Source organism: Quercus robur, chromosome 11 (genome assembly GCF_932294415.1).
Source record: "Quercus robur chromosome 11, dhQueRobu3.1, whole genome shotgun sequence".
Taxonomy (NCBI): Eukaryota; Viridiplantae; Streptophyta; class Magnoliopsida; order Fagales; family Fagaceae; genus Quercus; species Quercus robur.
The window spans coordinates 24,796,647-24,809,715 of record NC_065544.1 but is presented as its reverse complement, the minus strand read 5'-3'; the positions used below and the strand labels follow the sequence as shown (position 1 = coordinate 24,809,715).

Sequence of the window (13,069 nt, the reverse complement as noted above, 5' to 3'; positions counted from 1 at the left end):
TGAAACATTAGTGGATAGTGAAACCAAGTTGCCTCTTCTCTTTTGTAAGGAACACAAAGGGTTAGGGTTCCTTGATGATTGAGAAGCTATTAATTGGTGTCTAAGGCCTTAGGGTTTAGGGTTTTAGGGTTAAAGATAATTAAGGAGGTATTTAGGACTGATCTAGGGTTTTAGATGGATGGTGGATTGAATGAGTGGTTGATGATTGCATGGGAATTCAACAACATTGAGCGAGTCACTATCTCCAATTCTTGAGACTTCTTCTAGGGAGACTCTACCTCCAAAGAAAGAGAACTTGATAAGAACCAAAACTCTTTGAGAAAGAGAGTCAATTTTGTACCTAATGCCATTTTAGTTTGGCTAAAGAGACTAAATACTTCGGTACCGGTTAATACTAATGTATTGTTTCAAGTTTATCGCTATACATATATAAGATTTGAAATTCACATATTTTATAACTCTAATTATTAATCTAAGTATATTAACCCATTGTATTAGCTCAAACATGGTTTATGACTCTTTTATTTATAATAATATTTTATTAAACTCAAAAACATAGTTTGTAGTCAGTGATGAAATTGAGCGTTTCATCTGCGAATACTATAACATGTCATCTACGATGATTTGTCTTGATCATGGAAGTTGAGACCTTTAGTTGATGTGTTGGTGGGTCTTAAGTGTGTAAGACACATTGAATTGGACCATTATGAGATTGATTATTCAATTAAAAACTGTCACTTGAATAATAAATCTCACGATTTCTATTTTCATAAACTCTCAATCCCGAGAGGATTGTGAACCCAATCATAAAATGTAGGCTGCTTTGATATATCAAGAGTGAGATCTAATCTAACAATCAAAATCTCAATATATTGGGTAACTACACATAGTGTTGAGGAAACACATATCCCAGGATGGAATCCACAATCTCTTTCTATAGAGACACAAATTATCCCTTTGAGATAAGTTTAATGGAAACCAGTTATTCAAAGTACTGGGCCCAGCCACTTTAGTAAAGAGTTACTAAAGTTTATATTTAATGAAATTATATTTCATAAAATATATGAATAACTAAAAGATTAAACTAGAGACTTAAGGAATGAAATTGTGATTTACAAAGTGATAGTTTATTATGACTTTGTTCATTATGGATGTTTCTTGGAGGGTTCAAATGATATTATATTAGAGCATTGAGTTATAATTTATTAATAAGACCTAAAGTACAATTATATTTCCATAATGGTACACGTTATATAATTAATGGTAACTTTGAGTCTATCAAGAGTTGATGGAAACTCGAAGCTCATTGGAGCTAGAGTCTTATTTGTCCCTTTGGTCTTATCCCAAAAGGCTAACCCAATTAGATAATTAGTTGTTTATTTAATAAGAGTTATTAAATAAAATAACTGCCTAGGAAATAAAAATTTACATACGATTAAAAGAAGAGATAATTGTTTTCTCTGTATCATCTCTTCAACAAAGTTTTCCAAAAAATATAAAGAACATACGTAAGTACTCAACATAGGGAGGTGGTGCTAGATATTTGTATTATATGTTGGAAAATAAAAGGTATTAGACAAAGAAATACAAGTATTAGGTGGTGGTGTTTGAATGGGGAAAACAATATGTATTTAAAGATAAAATGATCAAAGAAGGCAAGTGGAACTTAGACGAATATGTTGATGAAATGTAGAATGAAATGACTAATTGTGTTAAAAGAGTGATTAAAGACATAATTGAAAAATCGAAAGGATATGGGTGATTGACTAAGAAGACTTGGTGGTGGAATAAGGAGGTTCAAGTAGCAATCAGGGTAGAGCGATAGAGATATACAAGCCTACCTAGATGTAGACAATGCTGCTTATGAAAATTATAAAGTGATGAAAGAGGGAAGCAAAAAATGTTGTCCAAGAGGTTAAATGTAAGGCTTATGATAAATTACATAGCAAGTTGGCAACAGAATATGGATAAAGAAAAATATTTAAAAACTCTAAGACGAGAAGAAATGAAAAAAAGAGACATGATTGATGTATGGTGCATTAAATATGGAGATCAAAGAGTGTTAGAAAGAATAAGTACAATTAAGAGAGATGTATAAGTTAATTTGATTAATATTTTAATGATAACAATATAAAATATTAGAGAAAATTGAGTAACCCAAAGGAGAATAGAAACCGTGGATTTCTTCAAATAATTAGGGATGCATTTAGAATGATGAAAATGGGAAAGCCGTGGGATTGGGTGAAGTTGCTATTGAAGTTTAGATGTGTTTGGGTGAAGTGGTTGTATTCTGGTTGACAAAATTTGTCAATAAGATCTTAAGTGTTAACAAATGCCTAGTGAGTGAAGGATAATTACTTTAATACCAACTTACCAGAACAAGGGGGATATTCAAAACTATACAAATTACTATGAAATTAAACTTATGAGTCACACTATAAAAAATTGGTAGAGAGTGACTAAACATTGATTAAAACATGAAACAACAATATCAGATAATCAATTTGGTTATATGCCATAATGATCTATCAAAGTAACCTATTTTCTTACTAAGACATCTAATGTAAAAATTTAGAAAGTCTGCAAAGATTTTAATATGATTTTTATCAACCTAGAGAAAATATATGATAGGTCTCTAAAATGGGAATGTGGTGGTTTTTAAAAATGAAATGAGTTTCTTTAGAGTATATTAAGTTGATTATGTATATATATATATATATATATAATATAGTTGTAACTAGTGTGAGAACAAGTGGAGGCATTACAAGTGAGTTTCTTATATATCACTATGGGTTTGCATCAAGAATGAGTTCACTAAATGGATTCAAGAGAAATTGGTTGGTATCTACTTTATTATATAATTTTAGTGGATGAAACTAGATGATGAGTTAATGAAAAAATAGAAATTTGGCAAGACACTCTAGAATCTGAAGGTTTTCGATTAAGTAGAATTATAACAAAGTACATGGAATATAATATTAGCAAAAGTTTAAAATAAAATTAAAAAAAGATGAAGGGGCGGTATGACTCAGTGGTCAAGAGATATTAAAGAAATGAAACTATCTATATCTTGAATCAATAATTCATTAAGATGGGAAATTTGAAGATGATGTAAATTATAGGTTAAGAGAAGAGTAGATGAAATGGATAAATGCATTAGGAGTATTGTATGATCATAGAATATTTACCAAGTAAAAATGAAAATTTGATAAGACAACTATAAGACCAATTATGCTCTATGTTACTAAAAGTTATACTGTTAAGAAGCAACATATTCATAAAATGAGTGTAACTCAAATGAGATGTTATGATGGATAAGTGGATACACAAAAAGATAGGATTGGAAATAAGGAAATTCGATTAAAGGTAGGGTAGCCCTTATTGATGAAATGATGAGGATAATTGGTTGAGATGGTTTGATCATGTTTAGAGGAGAATGGTTAATACACCGGTAAAAAAGAATGAGTTGTTTCAAGTTAAGGGAACGAAAAAAGGGAAAGGAAGACCAAAATTAATATAAGTAGAGTAGTTTTTTTTAGAGAAGGGGAAATACCAATTAAAGAAGTATCAGAGACATGACTTTAGACGGATAAGAATGAGGAAAAAAATACGTGTATCTACTCTAACTAATCTAAAGAGAATCCATAGCGAATGCCAAAAATTTTGGGATAAAGGCTTAGTGGCTGCTATAGTTGATGTCCTCCACCCCCAATTTAATATTAGCCTCACTACCTTTAACCAAAAGATACAATTCTACATACTTAGTTCATGCATTATTATTAATTTTTTTTTTATAAGTTACTTAGTTCATGCATTATATTACATTAAATGTTCCAACTTATCACTCACATGAAATCCTAAGGGTTGGCCTAGTAATTCCTAAGTGTCAAGAGATCCATGAGCTTTTAAGTTTAAAGTTCCTAACCAACATCTTGGAACCTCCAAGAAATTCCGCCCTATAATTACCTAGTGTGTATGAGATGTATAAACTATATACGGCAGAATAGTCAAACAGCCATAGATCTCTATAAGGTGATTAGCAAACCAAAAAAATAAAATAAAAATAAAAGGCTTTTTACTCATGCTGCTAAGCAAGTTTTACAAGTACTTTTTTGGAAAAAATTCTTGTACCTGGAGCATCCCATCTCGGACTGCCGTCAATTCCCTTCAGTGTAGGAGACAAATACAGCTTGATTCTAGTGCAATCGAGTGTGTTTAAGGATATTTTTTCCCCCTTCTCCCATTTAGATATAGTGATGATTTGGTCCATTAGAGTAGGAGGAGTTTTCTCTATGGTAATGATACAGTAGAAGTTAGAAATGGCATTGCTAAGGGTAGCACTAAACACTAATTTTGAGGGCGATTAATGTTTCTGCTCTAGGAGGCTAATTGGGAGAGAGATTAGTGTTTTTGATATAGGAGACATGTAATATGTAGCCCATATGGACAAAGAAATATGCAAGCATATAAAATAATGTCTCTCCCAAACAAAAACAAGAAACCTACAACAAACAACAACAGATTCCAAAACAAGTCTCTCCCAAAAAGGGCAATTAAATTCTAAACACATAATTTAGAAGTTCTCTATCTTTATGTACTATTGGACACATTTCAAAACTGTAATATTGCTCATTTGCTATAATAATTTATTCAACTATGACACTAGCTATACTATATAGTATTGAATGTTGGGTTGTTAAAAAGTAATATATTTATAAAATGGGTGTAATTGAAATAAGAATATTATGATGGATATGTCCAAATACAAGGAAAGATAGAATTTGAAATGAGGAAATTTATTAAAAATAAGTGTGGTCCCTATTGTTGAAAAGATGAGAGAGTATAGATGGTTTGGTCATATTCAAAGAAAAATGATTAATGCTCTAGTGAGAAGAAGTAAGTTGATATAAGTTGAGTGGATGAAAAAAGATATAGAAAACAAAAAAAAAAAAAAATCACTAATAAGAGTAGTAAAAAAGAATATATCAATTAAGGAAGTAATAGATAGTGTGACTTCAGATAGAATAGAATAATAAAAAAGAATACATGTTGTTGACGCTAACTAGTCTATTGAGGATCCATAATCAACCTTAAAATTTTGAGAGTAAGGCTTGGTTATTGTTATTGTTATTATCATTGTATTGTTATATATTTTATATAGAGCAGAATAATTTGTTTCTTTCTTCTTAATCAGGACTACTTGACAATCTCAATTTACAAATTGCACTGTTTGAACTTTCATCATGCACTCACAATGCAAGTCTAATTAATGATGTTATTTGTTAGTAGAATAACACTACAACTAAGCTGATATTGACATGTACGTAAGACTGTAGAAGATATGAAGAGGTTATTCATCGAGATCAGACCTATTGAAGAGGCTAATAATAAGGAAGTTGTTTAACTTAAGGATATTGATAAGACAATATATATTTAATTTGGTGTTTCACGATAAAGATTTGTCTTCTAAAGCATGTAGTATTGTCCACTTTGCATTTCCATCTTTTTAAAGTTGTTCAGAGCTCTTTGTCTACTTCTTTTGAAGTTTGTTTACTGAAAATTGTTAATCACACATTTTTGTGTTTGGAATACCTAGCATTGGGTTTAATGTATACATAACCAATAGTGTTTCAATTGGCATATGTTACTCTAAATTAAAGTCATAATTCATTTAGATTTGCTTGATATTTTATGAAGAAATCCTTAACAGTAATGCTATGAATAGATTACTCAGGATAACAAAAGTGGATTCAATCAGGTGGAAGTGCAAAAGCATAAAGACCACTAGGCATTAAAGGAAGAGTTGAAGCAGCTAATTGAAGTTTTACAATAAGCAAATGCAATTATAAAACTTGGGGGAAATAATATATTTAGATTATATATAAGCTAATACGCACTAATTAGCAATATTACAAGACACAATAACCGGCTTATAGAAGTTTAAAAAAAGTAGCAGCAACATACGCTAAACCCTTGAAGGTGATATTAAAGTCTCTCTTTCTCTCTGACATAAGAATTCATTTTTTTATTTCTTTTGGCAGTAGGTATAAGATTTCTTAGTACTTTTTTTCTTTATTAAATATTACGTAGTACAATTTTTTAATCACTTTTTGGGTTTGTTCAGTTTTTTTCCTTAGAAATGATAAAATCCTAGTGATTGCATGAACTAAACGAAAAAGGAATGGACAATGACATATTATTCTATAAATAGAAAAAGGGTTTTTCTATAAGTAGAAAGATGTCTGAGAAAGAAAAAGAGAGAAACCTGGAGCTGGCGTAATCAAAGAGCTTTCCTGTGGCAGAAAAGACCATGAGAGCAATTTCAGCATCGCAGAGAGTTGAGAGCTCGCAAGCCTTCTTAAAAAGCCCCCTCCTCCTCTTTGAGAAAGTCACCTGCCTTGCTGTTGTGTTGTCAATCTTCTTAATCTCAATTTTCTTTCTCGTCATTTTTCCCGGGTAAGTGATCAGACCCTTTGCATCAAATCAAACCAAATTATATCAGAACAAACTAGTATTTATAAATAGCATGATTTATAGTACAGATAGTATTAGTATATTTAGAGAATAGTTCGAAAATAAATGTTAGAAATAAAAATAAATAAAACTGTACGGAAGAGGAATAATTACCTTTGATAGAATCTCAATCAAAGTATCAGATCAAAATCGTGTCCTAGATTACAAATCTATTTTGTTCATGATTGTAAATCATGAACAAAATTAAACACGAAAAACAAAAGACAAAAGACAAAAGAAGAAAAATGAAAGCAACAGTTAAACTAGTTTTTTTTTTTACCAAAAAGAGAAAGAGAATTAGGATAAATTATAGACAGAAGAATAGGGACTAAAATTTAAAAAAATAAATAAAAGATTCTTTAAAACTTAAAGAAATAAAAAAACTGCACTTGCTTACCCAAAAAAAGAAGTAAAAAAAGAAAACAAAATCTAAGCAAAGCTTCACACAAAATGTCAATCAATAGAGCAGATCTTTTACAAGTCTTGTGGTTATAAAACAGAGAGAGGGGTATGTACTATGAACAAGAAAGGAAAAAAGCAAAAGGAAAAGATGGGTTTTGCGTAAAAGAGAAAAAAGAGTGGCACTTTGCCAAATTTAGCCAAGAATCTAAAAGAGTGAAACCAACTCACGAAGAAGAAAAGTAAGAAGAAGTGTTAAAAGCACTGTGAATGGGTACGGTAAAGAAGATTTTAGGAAGAAGAAGAACAGTGAACCCTACCTTAGCTATATAGTACATCCAAGCTCATTGAGTTAGCAAATTAATTGCAACGGATGGCAGGAAATAAAGGGATTGGCCAGCTTTCCTATTTTCATCTTTTGCCTTTTTTTGTTTCAAAGTTATTGTCGTTTTTAATGCTGCTGGTTGTCATCTCCCACAAAACCAGAAACGAATCCACCAATGGTTTGAAGAGAGAGAAAGAGGGAATGACTGAGACCAATAGCTTTTAGAGAGAGAGAGAGAGAGAGAGAGAGAGAGTGACTGAGACAGAATGAACTAGGTTTATATTTTGGGGGGGGACCATTACCATAAGTTCAAGAAAATTAAGACTCCATTTATGGCCGAGCAAAGGGGCTGTCTGCAATTTCAGAATTTGGTCATATATGGTGAAATTTTGGTAAAGGGAATCTAATGAACATTTGTGGGGCATTCTAGGAATATACACACACATATATATAACCTATACTCAATTGCTTAGCAAAAAAAAAAAAAAAAAAACTATACTCAATTATTAATTTAAATATTACCTATGTTTGGCACTAGCTTATAATATTAGCACATTTTTAGTAAAAAAATTTAATAAAAAATTAAATAGGTTGTTCCTAAATGAACACTTTAGTGTGTAATAGTCAATCTATACATACAAGTTTTTGTGCGGTAGAAGATAAAGATTGAAATTCAAGTTTTCAAAAAGGAGATTCATAACCATACACTTAGATTATATTAGAGTTGAATTTTTATCTCAAATCCAATATATATATATATATATATTAATATTAATAAAGGTGAAATATTATTTTGATATGCAAATTTTATCAAATTTTTGTTTTTCATTCCTCAAACTTTACTAAAAATTTATTTTTCGTCCTCAAAATTCACCAATATTAGTTCATGCAACGTTATGTAAAAATACATGATTACTATAGTAACCATGTAAATTTACACTATCACTATTTATTTTGCATTTTTTTACGTATTTCAAGGATGAAAAAAAGAGCGGATAGTAGTCATTGTAAGTGAAGAAAAAAACAATTTAAAAAATCAAGAATAATTGATATTTTAATTAAAAATATTGTAAAATAGACAATCTAATATAAGTATTTTGAAAAATGATCGAATAAAATAGAAAATATAAGTTCTTATGATAAAATAACATAAATTTTTGCACAATTAGTGCAAATTTTCTAAACTTTATAAAGAATATTTTTCAATAGTTTAGAATAAAAAATAGAGGAAAAAAATTTTCAGTAGTTTAGAATAAAAAAAGAAAAACTTTTTGAAGTTTAATGACAAAAATTGAAGTATTTTTAATAATTTTAGGACAAAAAGAACATTTTAATAATTTAAAAATGAAAAATAAATTTTTAATATAGTTTAAAGATTAAAATAATATTTTAACTTATATATATAATAGGGAAACATTAAAAAGTTTTATTTTTATGAATTATTTTATTTGTTGAGGGTAGCTTTCCGTACAAATGCCATGCCAACAGAAATCATGACATGTTTGTACCCTCGTACGCGTCATGTCTGCCACCCCACTAATTCTTGCCTTATTTACTATACTCAATTATTAATTTAAATATTACCTATGTTTGGCACTAGCTTATAATATTAGCACATTTTTAGCAAAAAAATTTAATAAAAAATTAAATAGGTTGTTCATAAATGGACACTTTAGTGTGTGATAGTCAATCTATACGTACAAGTTTTTGTGCGGTAGAGAATAAAGATTGAAATTCAAGTTTTCAAAAAGGAGATTCATAACCATACACTTAGATTATATTAGAGTTGAATTTTTATCTAAATATATATATAAAGGTAAAATATTATTTTGATCCGCAAATTTTATCAAATTTTTGTTTTTCATTCCTCAAACTTTACTAAAAATTTATTTTTCGTCCCCAAAATTCACCAATATCGATTCATGCAACGTTATGTAAAAATACATGATTACTATAGAAACTATGTAAATTTATACTATCACTATTTATTTTGCATTTTTTTTTACGTATTTCAAGGATGAAGAAAAAGAGTTGATGCTATTTTGAAAAGTGAACAAATAGATATTTTAATTAAAAATATTGTAAAAAATCAAGAATAATTGATATTTTAATTAAAAATATTGTAAAATAAATAATCTGATATAGGTATTTTGAAAAGTGAACAAATAAAATAGAAAATGTAGGTTCTTATGTTAAAAATAACATAAATTTTTGCACAATTAATGCAAATTTTCTAAACTTTATAAAGAATATTTTTCAATAGTTTAGAATCAAAAATAGAGGAAAAAAATTTTCAATAGTTTAGAATAAAAAAAGAAAAACTTTTTGAAGTTTAATGACAAAAACTGAAGTATTTTTAATAATTTTAGGACAAAAAGAACATTTTAATAATTTCAGACTGAAAAATAAAATCTTTTTAAATTTAAAAATAAAAAACAACTTTTTAATATAGTTTAAAGATCAAAATAATATTTTAACTTATATATATAACAGGGAAACGTTAAAAAGTTTTATTTCTAAGCATTATTTTATATGTTGAGGATATTCAGAAAAAAAAATAAAAATAAAATAAAAAATAAAATTTATGTGTTGAGGATTGCCATGCCGACAGAAATGAGAAATCGTGACATGTTTGTACCCTCGTACGCGTCATGTCTCCCACCCCTCTAATACTTGCCTTATTTACTACTCGTTTATTGCTTTTTTTAGGAATTCCCATTTCATGATTTTAATTTTGTAGTTACTCTGTTACTTCTTCTTCTTCTTCATTTTTTTTTTTTTTTTAGATAAAGAGTTAAATACTATACGTATGCACTGACTGTACGATTCTTATTACCAAAAAAATAAAAAGACTGTACGATTCAATTTCGTTTCATTTTATCTTTTGATTCTTTTCTCTCTCTCTTATCAATGTTCTTTTAAGGGGTTTGTTTGACTGGTTTTTTTTGTCAATTTATTTTACTATTTAATTTATTTTTGTTACTATTTATAGATCTTATTGTACTTTTTGATACTATTTATAGGTCTCACTATACTATTTCAATTAACATTTACATTTACCTACAGTACTTTCAATAAAAAGTTTTCAGTTTCAGCAAAATAAGTGGATCACAAACAGACCCTAAGGGTGTATTTGGATACCGCTTATTTTGGTAAAACTGAAAAATTATTACTAAAAATATTGTAGATAAAGGTAAAAGTTAGCTAAAATAATACAGTGAGATCCATGAATAATACCAAAAAGTACAGTGGAACTCATAAATAGTAGCAAAAATAAGCTGAATAGTGAAATAATTTTAATTTTTAATCCTAATCCAAACGCACATTAAGTTTCTTTCAGTTTGCATTTGGCATTAATAAAAGTTGCCAACTTATTTTTGTATTATTTATGGACCCCACTACACTTTTTGATACTATTCATAGGTCTCACTATACTCTTTTAGCTAACTTTTACTTTTATTTACAGTACTTTCAATAAAAAAATTTCAGTTTCAGCAAAATAAACTGATCCCAAATAGACCCTCAATGATTTTTTTTTGTCCAAATACTACTTTCAATATTCTTCCCTCTTTTTGTCGGGAGCACAAAAAAAAGGGTTGTTTGAAATTTAACTTCTATTTTTAAACCCCCACTATAATATGGCAGGTAAGAAAAATAGGTTAATTTCTAATTTATTCTTCTTTTGTTTGATATTATCATAGAAAAAAACTAGATTTTTCTAATAGTCTTGTTAGGTTAGTTTTATGCATGAGATTCATAATAGTCTTATCATATAAAGTAACAGCAAGTTGAATATAACATATATTAAATTTACTGTTATCAAATTATAGTGATCAAATTGACAGTGACCTTAAAATAATACTTTTGTTTTAAATAAAACCAAACATGATTGCTACTAACTGAAGCCCTTAAATAAGTGGGAAAAGTTGGCGAGGATGGGTCGCAACTCATAGAAGAGTCTAGATGAGTATTTTCTAGGCATGTCTAGTTGTTAGGCCTTATAAGCACAAATGCTCAATTGTCATCAAAACACCAACTCTGAGATCTATGAGTGTTTTAATATATAGCATCCCTTGTTTTCGTTTTCTCTGGGCAAACCTAAATTGAATCAAGAGGAGAATTCGTCTCATTTACTAGTTGGTTTATGAGGTCGTGCGGAATGTTGGCTTTACAAAGCCTTGTCAGAAAGTTTAACAAAATATTCATAAGAAAGAGAGGAAATGAAAATTTTATTAGACAAAATTTCAAACTCACAAATAAAGAGATCAAGATACTACCTTGAGCACTCTTTACAAATTTTTCTCTTGAACACTTTCACATCACACCGCTACCTCATTCTAGGGGGTAAAGTTACAAGAGCCGTCATTAATGTAATGACACTCCATTTCATAATAGAAAATTTTAGAAATGTAGAAAACTCAAAAACACAAATGTTATGCAATGACAATAAACACAAACAGATATGGAAAAACAAGAGACACAAATTGTTATGGAACATCAAAAGGCACCTTTTGGTTTACCACTTCCAACACAGAAGCCATGCTTTGTAGATGAGATCGAACATCCCCATGCTACTCTCCTACTGCTCAGTTATAAGTCTTGTTACCATCTCCTTCTTTCTGTTTTTTTGAAAGGAAGCCCTGTTACCTTATTTGCATGAGATAGTGAGAAAGTTAATACAGTTCAACCACTAATTCATGTATAAATTTCTGTGCTCATGTCTTGCTTCATGAGATTCATATGATCAAATATACGTTCTTTTAACCACATATATTCATTCTTACGCTCGGCTTCGGATGGTGTAGGAACTAAGCCCATACTCAGTAGTAGTAAGCGCGAAGTGTATGGGCAAGATAATGGACCCAAAGCATAGCTGCAGGGAGGCCAAGAATCTTAGCCACATCTAAGCTCCAGGAAATGAAAAGGATAATTTAAAAGCCCCATGAACGGGTTAGCTCCATTCCGCGTGGTTTTTAACCATGTAACTAAGGCCTTTGTTGGGAGTATTCAAATTTCATCATACTTTTTAAGATCTGCAATTCCAAACATGATTGTGTAATGGTGTTTGGAGCTACTATGTCTGTTGCTCGCAGTGAGTTAATTAGATGGCACTGCATGTGTATTGAGAGCTCCCCATTATAGGCAACGGCATTGCCATAAAGCCCAAGTGTTAGTCCATGTCTTGGCGCTTGGGCTAATTAAAAATGCCACCGATTGTGACAGACATGCTCATCTGTGATATTACAAGCTTTGGACGGAAAGTCTGTAAGGAAATTGTTGAAAACTATTAAGGCGTTTGCCAGTCTTAGTAGGGTTAACGTGGCCTTGGCTTGGGAAAGAGTCCAGAAAACATGGGCTATTATGTTAGGGTTTTTTTATTTAATTTTTTTTATGGGATATTATGTTAGTGTTTGTTAACTATTATAAGATGAGTAATGCTCCGGATAGATTCATAACATTTTTTATAAAAGTTAAGTAGTTGACAAATTTTAAATGATTCTAATCTAATTGTTATGAGATGCTATTTGCCTGCCATTACCACAATCCACCCAGAGCATCGTACTCCTAGATTCGGAGAACTGCATGGACTTTCTGCGTTTTAAAGGTTAAGGGGCAGCACGGTCAGCTTCAATTAATTATTTCCCAATGCAATCTCACTTTTTGCACTTTCTGCTTCTTTATCAAATTATAGTTTTTTTTTTTTCTTATAAAAAAAAAAAAAAAAATTTTTTTAAATAGTGTCCGGTTAATGTATGCCTTAGTGCCTGTATTAACCATTCATAATAAGAAACTTTTTATGAAAAATTGAAAAAATTGTCAATCAGTTAGTTA

At 29.7% G+C, this 13,069-nt stretch overlaps 1 protein-coding gene across 4 annotated transcripts in view; it reads right to left on the bottom strand.

The window, feature by feature from the left end:
- Positions 1-7,534, bottom strand: part of LOC126705336 (MADS-box protein JOINTLESS-like) — a 75,432-nt gene extending 67,898 nt beyond the window's left edge. For 3 of the 4 annotated variants that reach the window (XR_007648255.1, XM_050404277.1, XM_050404279.1), the window contains exons 1-2: positions 7,233-7,534; positions 6,266-6,471 (exon numbers count right to left, since the gene is read on the bottom strand). Coding sequence is in view for 3 of the 4 variants with exons in the window: in XM_050404277.1 (XP_050260234.1) it covers positions 6,266-6,471; positions 7,233-7,250 (224 nt within the window). In the remaining variant the exon portion in view is untranslated. The remainder of the gene's footprint in view (positions 1-6,265; positions 6,472-7,232) is intronic. The other variant, XM_050404278.1, reaches the window with a different exon arrangement.
- Between the last annotated feature and the right edge of the window lie 5,535 nt (positions 7,535-13,069).